This window comes from Lithobates pipiens, unplaced genomic scaffold (genome assembly GCF_037356315.1).
Source record: "Lithobates pipiens isolate NorthernLeopardFrog02 unplaced genomic scaffold, aLitPip1_a1.2 Scaffold_27, whole genome shotgun sequence".
Taxonomy (NCBI): Eukaryota; Metazoa; Chordata; class Amphibia; order Anura; family Ranidae; genus Lithobates; species Lithobates pipiens.
This window is the reverse complement of record NW_027507788.1, coordinates 208,191,367-208,199,774: the sequence shown is the minus strand read 5'-3', so window position 1 is coordinate 208,199,774 and position 8,408 is coordinate 208,191,367. Positions and strand designations below refer to the sequence as shown.

Sequence of the window (8,408 nt, the reverse complement as noted above, 5' to 3'; positions counted from 1 at the left end):
TGGCTTTTGGAATTTACAAATGCAACAATTTAGAAATCAGATGAAAGGTTTAGTGCTGGAAAACACTTTTTGATAGATAAAAAGTGGATTTTATATACAGATCAGACCAAAATGAGGGACAAAGGAGGAGCAATGAGGTACAGAGGGACATTGCTCCAAATCAGGGACAGTCCCTCTAAATCAGGGACAGTTGGGAGCAATGAGAACAGCGATCTGTAAACAAGGTAGATTGCTGTTCTGTCAAGGGAGGACACAGAGACCTTCTGTTCCTGCTAAGCAAGAAGACAGATCTCTGTGTTCCCCCAGTCAGACCATCCCCCACACAGTTAGCAAGCACCTCCTAGGAACATACTTAACCCTTTGATCGCTCCTGGTGTTAACCCCTTCCCAGACAGTGTCATTAGTACAGTAAAGCCCCACACACGATCGGACTTTCCGACAACAAAACTGTGGATTTTTGTCCGTAGGGTGTTGGCTCCAACTTGTCTTGGATACACACGGTCACACAAATGATGGCAAACAATTACGAAGGTAGTGGCGTACAAGACGTACGGCGATCCGATAAAAAGGAAGTTCAATAGTGATCCGTGATTCCGAGCGTGATTGCATGTTTGTACTTTGGACTTTTGTCTGATGGATTTGTGTGCACACGATCGGAAAATCCAACAACACACATTTGTTTTTGAGAGCATGCTAGCCAACATTTGTTCGCGGAAAGTCTGACAATAAATGTCCGATGGAGCGTACACACAGTCGGACTTACCGCCAACAAGCTCACATCCACCATTTCCCATCGGAAAATCTGATTGTGTGTAAGCGGCATTTGAGTGCATATTTTTAGCACTGATCACTGTAATAATGTCCCTGGATCCCCAAAAAAGTGTCAAAAGTGTCACTTAGTGTCCGATTTGTCTGCCGCAAAGCCGCAGCCCCGCTAAAAATCGCTGATCTCCGCCATTACTGTACTAGTAAAAAAATAAATAAATAAAAATGCCATAAATATATCCCATAGTTTGGAACTGTCATAACTTTTGCGCAAACCAATCAATATACGCTTATTGGGATTTTTTTTACCAAAAATATGTAGCAGAATACATAGTGGCCTAAATTGTTTTGAGAAAAAATTATTCTGAATGTTTCATAGCAGAAAGTAAAAAATGTATTATTTTTTTCTAAATTGTTGTACCTTTTTTGTTTGTAGTGCAAAAAATAAAAACTGCAGATGTGATCAAATACCACCAAAAGAAAGCGCTATTTATGGGGAAAAAAGGACTGACCATTTGGGCACTCGGGCACTGCCCGAGGGCCCCATGCCAATAAGGGGCCCCATCAGGGTTGCCAGCCTTAATAAAACCAGGGACAGTATGTAAAAATCTGTGTTTTTTAAAAAAAATCACAAGATTATAGCTGCCCCGCCTCTCCAGTACCTTTTCAGTGTGTGTATGTGTATTCTGTGTGTGCATACTGTGTGTGTATATTGTGTGTCTATACTGTATGTGTGTGTGTGTGTATACTGTGTGGCCCCATAATCTCCTATTGCCTAGGGGCCCCATAGTCTCCTTTTGCCCGGGGGGCCCCATAATCTCCTATTGCCCGGGTGCCCCATGAGTTGTCAGTCCGCCCCTGATTTGGGTACAATGTCGCATGACCGTGCAATTGTCAGTTAAAGTAAGGAAGAGCCGTATCGCAAAAAATGGCCTGGTCATTATAGGGTTAAAACCTTCCGGGGCTGAAGTGATTAAAAAAAATTTCTAGTGTGCGTGGAGCCTAAGGCGTTTTTTTAAACTCCTAGAAGCTGTTATTCGCATTTTTTTTTTTAGCTCTTAGAAGATAAATAGTGTTATCCTATGTGTCCATGCACACTACTTTAGGCTATTAGCATTTTTTCAGCTTCAGCGCCTAGAAGCAGAAAAAAAATCGTTTTGTAGAGTTTCATGAAGTGATTTTTCCAACAAAAACGCTGCAAAACCCTCCTAATCGCTACTAATAGTGTTTTTTTGACCTTCTTGTCTTTTCCTTTTGCAAAAATGCTAATAAAACACTAACGCTCCTCAACACACCTAAATGCGGCTAAAATGCTACTACAAATAGCTATTACCAGCGTTTTTTAGCTTAAAACAAACGCTATTGTGCATGGAGCCTTATATTGTAGTCCACCTCCTCCCCAGCACTTCTCCCAATTTAAAACCCACCTCTTCATAATTCAAAGAAACATTGGCTATTAGATCTGGTCAGCACCCCGCAGCTGTTTGTCAAAATCTTCCACTTCCTGTCTTCTCCTCAAATCGCATGACATGTCGCAGCCTATTCCCGGCAATGGCACCGGTTCATTCGGTTTTGCCAATTTCAGGTGCGACTTCAATAGACATCTGTGCATGAAGCCGCCCAAATGTCTTTCAAGTAGCACCTGAAATCGCACTGACCTGCTACCTTGAAATCATGCGACTTCAAGTATAGTAGCACGATTTCAAAGTAGCATCAATGTGAACCAGGGATTCTACATGGACTTAAACAGCCATGTCAGCAGGATGGACTAGCAAGTCTATAGCCTCGTACACACGATCTGACTTTCCTACGGGAAATGTGTGATGACAGGATGGTGGCGGTAAATCCGACCGTGTGTACGTTCCATCGGACAATTGTTTTCGGATTTTCCGAGGACAAATGTTGGCTAGCATGTTTTAAAATGTTCCGCGAACAAAAGTCCCTGCCTTTACGTACACGTGACATGAACTTTATTGGCATCCCAGTCTAAGCCCTTGTACACATGGTCGGAGAATCCGTCGGAATGTGTCCTATCGGACCGTGTTGTCGGATAATCCGACTGTGTGTGGTATGCATCGGACTGATTCCATCGGAATATTTTCGTCGGACCCAATTTTCCAACATGTTGGAAATATTTTCCGACCAACTGGTTCGATCGGACATACTCCGATCATGTGTAGAGAATTTTGATCGGACCGAGTGCCACGCATGCTCAGATCAAATTCCTACATCAAAGCTATTGGCTACTAGCCCCATCGTAACGAAATTACGTCATCATGTTCTGAATGATCAGATTTTTCGACAACTTAGTCCGACCGTGTGTATGCAACAGTTTCGGACAAGATCCGACAGGCAAAATCCGACGGACAAAATCCGACGGATTTGGTTGGCAGAATGTCCGACCGTGTGTACAGGGGCTTAGTCCGTAGGGTTCAATATTGAATTGGCCCACCCTTTGCAGCTATAACAGCTTCAACTCTTCTGGAAAGGCCGTCCACAAGGTTTAGGAGTGTTTCTTCCAAAAAACATTTGTGAGGTCAGGCACTGATGTTGGGTGATAAGGCCTGGCTCGCAGTCTTCTCTCTAATTCATCCCAAAGGTGTTCTATCAGGTTGAAGTGTGCAGGCCAAGCAAGTTCCTAAACTCAAAACTCGTTCATCCGTGTCTTTATGGACTTTGCTTTGAGCACTGGTCTAAATCATTTGGTGGAGGAGGGATTATGGCGTGAGGTTGTTTTTTCAGATGTTGGGCTTGGCCCCTTAGTTCTAGTGAAGGGAACTCTTAAGGGGTCAGCATACCAAGACATTTTGGAAAATTTCACTTTGTGGGAGCAATTTGGAGATGGCCCCTTCCTGTTCCAACATGACTGCAGAGTGGAGACTGCGAGCCAGGACTTCTCATCCAACATTAGTGCCTGACCTCACAAATGCGCTTCTGGAAGGATGGTCAAACATTCCCATACTCACACTCCTAAACCTTGTGGACGGTCTTCCCAGAAGAGTTGAAGCTGTTATAGCTGCAAATGGCAGGTCAACTCAATCTTGAACCCTATCTGCTAAGACTGGGATACCATTAAAGTTCATGTGCGTGTAAAGGCAGGCGTCCCAATACTTTTGGTAATATAGTGTATAAATACAATGTTATCGGTCAGTCATAAAATAAAATCTCCAGAAATGTTTTCTCAAAGCCCCTTTGACCTCTTTGTTCCTCAGACAGTAAATCATTGGGTTTACGACTGGTGTCAGAATGCTGTACAAGAGAGATGCTAAATTTTCCAGCTCAATGGAGTAACCTCTTGGTCCAATGTAATTAAGGATACCTGTGCTGTAGAACGCTGTGACTACGATGAGATGGGAGGAGCAGGTAGAAAAGGCCTTCGATCGTCCTTCAGAAGACTTGATCTTCATGATGGTTGAGATGATGTAGAAGTAGGTTATAGCAATATAAAGAAATGGGGTAAAGCCAAGGAACACGCTGACTACATACATTAATATTTTGCTGGTCTTGGTGGAGTTACAGGCTACTTGTACCAATGGTGGAACATCACAAAAAAAATGATTTATACTGTCTTCCGATTTACAGAATCTAAGTTTGGAAGCCATGACCGTGTGAAGCATAGAATCGAGGAACCCGCCCAGCCATGATGCAGCTGCAAGCCCGGCACAAAGTTTCATTCTCAAGAGCACCGGATAACGTAACGGGTTGCATATGGCAACAAAACGGTCATACGCCATCACAGCCAAAAGAATGCACTCAGCCCCACCCAGAGAGACAAACAGATACAATTGTACAATACAATTGACCAAGGAAATCCTTTTGTTGCCTGTCGCACAATTGAATATTATGATTGGGAGAGTAGTCGAGGAGTAACAAATGTCCAACGCAGAGAGATTACTAAGAAAAAAATACATTGGTGTGTGCAGATGTGCTTCAACCCTAATGATGATGAAAATGCAAAAATTGCCAATCAGGATAGTGCAATAAATAAGGCATAACAAAAAGGTGATGATGAAGAACTGATCATTGGAAAAATTCAACAATAAAATATTCGTCACCATTGTCTGGTTCTCGTACGGGAGCACTGCAGTAAAGGACATCTAAAGCAAAAAAGTCACTCATTAAAGGATGTATTTCAAAAAATACTCTCTGGTAGATGATGTAGTGTTATCTGATATAACAAAATCATCTTTTACTGGCAGGTAACACAGGAGCCAGTCCAAATTGTTGGCTAAGAGCCGGTTCACACAGGGGCGACTCAGATCCGACTTCAGGTGGCCCCTAGTCGCCTCAGGTTGGACAACATTTAAAAATCAATGTAAGTGAATGAGAGCTGTCTTAATGCACACTACTGAAGTCGCTCCGACTTCAGAAAAGGTTCCTGTACTACTTCAATCCGACTTGTAGGCGACTGGTACCCATTGATTTCAATGGAGGTCGCCTCCAAGTCGGATCTCCATCTATACGGAGGCGACTCTCAGAGAATTATCAGCTCTCAAAAGGAGTTCCCCCCTGAGAGCTCATTCTCTGATTGGCCACGGCAAGTCGCCTGGCCTGGGGCGACTTAAAGTAGTGTTGTAAGTCGTGTCCAAGTCTGTCCAAGACGCGTCCAAGTTGCCTCCAAAAGTCACGTTGAAAGTCGTGTTGCCCCTTTGTGAACCGAGCCTAAAGTAAATTTCCCCCCATTTGTCAACATCTCAAAGCCTTTATCAGTTGAAAGTTCATCATCCACTCCTCTACTTTTCCTATGTATTCCCCATCTCTATGTGACCCATGTACATTCAATATGTGCTCCTATCCTGAAGACACATGTAGCAAGGTCCCAGGCCTCCATAGGTCTAATGAGAACCTCCAGGGCCTGAGATTGCTAACAACCTTCTATATGTGGTGGGTTGTGAGGCATGGTGGGGGCAAAGCAATTCGATTCATTGAGCACCAGACACTTCATGAATCCAAAAGAGATTTTACTTCTCTTAACAGAATTTCGGGAGAGAGAGTTAGGGCCAGGACACCCTTAGGTAGTTACAAGATTAATTGGCAGACTCCGCAACTTCAACAGGAGGACAGCCATGCAAGACATCCAGCAAGACGCCACATCTGAATGTGAAAGAATGCTGTCTCCTATGGCAACAGTCTTTAAAGAGGAAGTAAAGCCTCTTAAAAAATAAATAAAAAAGAAACTCTGCAAGGCAAAGGCATAATGAAGTAGTATGCATAGCATACTACCTCATTATGAATTACTTACCGGAGATCAAAGCCCCGACATCCGCCCTCGTTCGCCTCCTCCGACGCCGCCATCTATCCTGGAGTAACTTCCGGGGATCGCGGCTCTGGCGATGTGACTGACCGGAGCCACGATGACATCACTCCTGCGTATGCACGCCGGTGCTGCCACTAACAGCATGATCGTCATTAGAAACGGCACGTTCAGTCCGTCTGCGTCCGATGTCTACGGCGCAAGCGCCGTAGACGTCGGTGCCACTATTTCGCCAAATATCTCCTAAACCTTTTAGGTTTGGGAGATATTTCTTGTACCTACAGGTAAGCTTTAATCTAGGCTTACCTGTAGGTTAAAGTGGTTTTAATGGGTTTACAACCACTTTAACAGTTCTTAACCCAAAGTATAACAGTTCCTTCATTTCCACAACCATCACTTCCTGTAGTTCTTCAGCCCACTGAGCTCCCAGTCTCTCATTAGCCTAGATGATACACTGCCACTGAATCCCTTGAGCTCCTCCAGTCTTCACAGTAGTATCTTCCTCAAGCGTCACCCCCGCCTCTCTGCTGGGTCCCTAGCTTGGCACTCAAGATACTCCTCAAGCTTCACCCCACTGGCCTGCATCGCATACCAAGACATTTTGGACAATTTTATGCTCCCAAATTTGTGGGATCAGTTTTGGGGATGACCCCTTTCCCATTCCAACATGACTGCGCACCAGTGCACAAAGCAAGGTCCATAAAGACATGGATGAGTGAGTCCTGACCTCAACCCGATAGAACACCTTTGGAATGAATTAGAGTGGAGACTCTGAGCCAGTCCTTCTCATCCAACATCAGTGCCTGACCTCACAAATGCGCTTCTGGAAGAATGGTCAAACATTCCCATAGACACATCTCCTAAACCTTGTGGACAGCCTTCCCAGAAGAATTGAAGCTGTTATAGCTGCAAAGGGTGGACCAACTCAATATTGAACCCTACAGACTAAGACTGGGATGCCATTAAAGTTCCTGTGGGTGTAAAGGCAGGCGTCACAATACTTTTGACAATAAAGTGTATATCCTATTCTTACAGAATGACCAAAAGTCTGACATGTTTTTGTCTGCAATAAAAATGTTCTTCTGCCGGTTGCTGGTGCTGGTTTCAGTATAACAGAGTGCCTGTGACAAATAATGTTATTCTAAATGTTATTTAAAGCGGTTGTATTCCCATTGACACTTTTTTTGTTTTTTTATACCCCTGTAAGGCAAAAGGCATAATGAGCTAGTATGCATTGCATACTAGCTCATTATGAAATACTTACTTTAGAACGAGGCGTCGGTATCTCACCTGGTCCACGCCAAGGTAGCCGACATGTTGCCTCGGCATGTTTTCCGGGTACCGCAGCTCCAGAGGAAAGAAGTCTCCGGGAAACAAGGGGAATATCTCCTAAACCATACAGGTTTAGGAGATATTCTTTTTACCAACAGGTAAGCCTTATTATAGGCTTACCTGTAGGTAAGCTAAAAGTTAAAAATTTTACTATATTACCACTTTAAAAAGCAATAAAATAATAAGCAACATACCTTAGAATTTCATAAAATGTCCCCAAAAACAAGTTATGGAGATATAACAAGATAATAAAAACTACATAAAACAGCCTGGATGAAAGATCTTTAGACTATGATAACTATACTTTATTTCATTATTATTAGTATTATTATTATTTTGTGCTATGACATTCTGCATCTTGAAAGCCAATGTCCCATGTACACTTAGCCTGCACCTACCTAATGAGAACCGCTAAGTAGTTAGAGAATTTATCTTGAAAGCAGAACCCACTGGGAATTTCTTTCCTGTCACCACTAATAACATAACTGGAATAATATAAGAACACAAATAAAATTACATTAATGAAAGAACACATGAAAAATAATAAGCTCTCAAGGGCAGGGTCCTTTTAAATATTCTTATCTTGAACTATATAATAACTGTACTGCCTCTCTATGTTTTGTAAAGTGCTGAGCTGTACTGAGCTGTACTATTTAATTCCTGAATAATAATAATAATAATAATAATAATAATAACATACAGTGAATCTATAAACTGCTAAATTCATTCAGAAAAAAACTGTAATTGGGCCCACTCAGCTTTAAAGTGGAACCCTTACAAACCACTTTGACCTACAGGTAAGCCTAGATTAAGGCTTACCTGTAGGTCCAAGAAATATCTCCTAAACCGATATTTGCCCGAAGACAGGCACCGCTGTCTACGGCGCATGCACCGTAGACAGCGGCGCGCAGGCATTTCCAACAACGGAGCTGCCGCACGTGTCGGCTCCCGTGCGCATGCGCGGGAGTGACATCATCGCGGCTTCGCCGAATGACAGCGGCGGAGCTGCGAGACCCCACCGAGAAGATGGATGCGCTGGACTACAGGGGACAGCAGT

At 43.3% G+C, this 8,408-nt stretch overlaps 1 protein-coding gene across 1 annotated transcript; it reads right to left on the bottom strand.

The window, feature by feature from the left end:
* Positions 1-3,800: 3,800 nt before the first annotated feature.
* LOC143934496 (olfactory receptor 5V1-like) lies at positions 3,801-7,738 on the bottom strand. The gene is made up of 2 exons (XM_077458154.1): positions 7,546-7,738; positions 3,801-4,862 (listed from the first exon to the last, which is right to left on the bottom strand). Exon 2 carries the CDS (start codon positions 4,860-4,862, stop codon positions 3,906-3,908), a length of 957 nt encoding a protein of 318 aa, XP_077314280.1. The 5' UTR covers positions 7,546-7,738; the 3' UTR covers positions 3,801-3,905.
* Between the last annotated feature and the right edge of the window lie 670 nt (positions 7,739-8,408).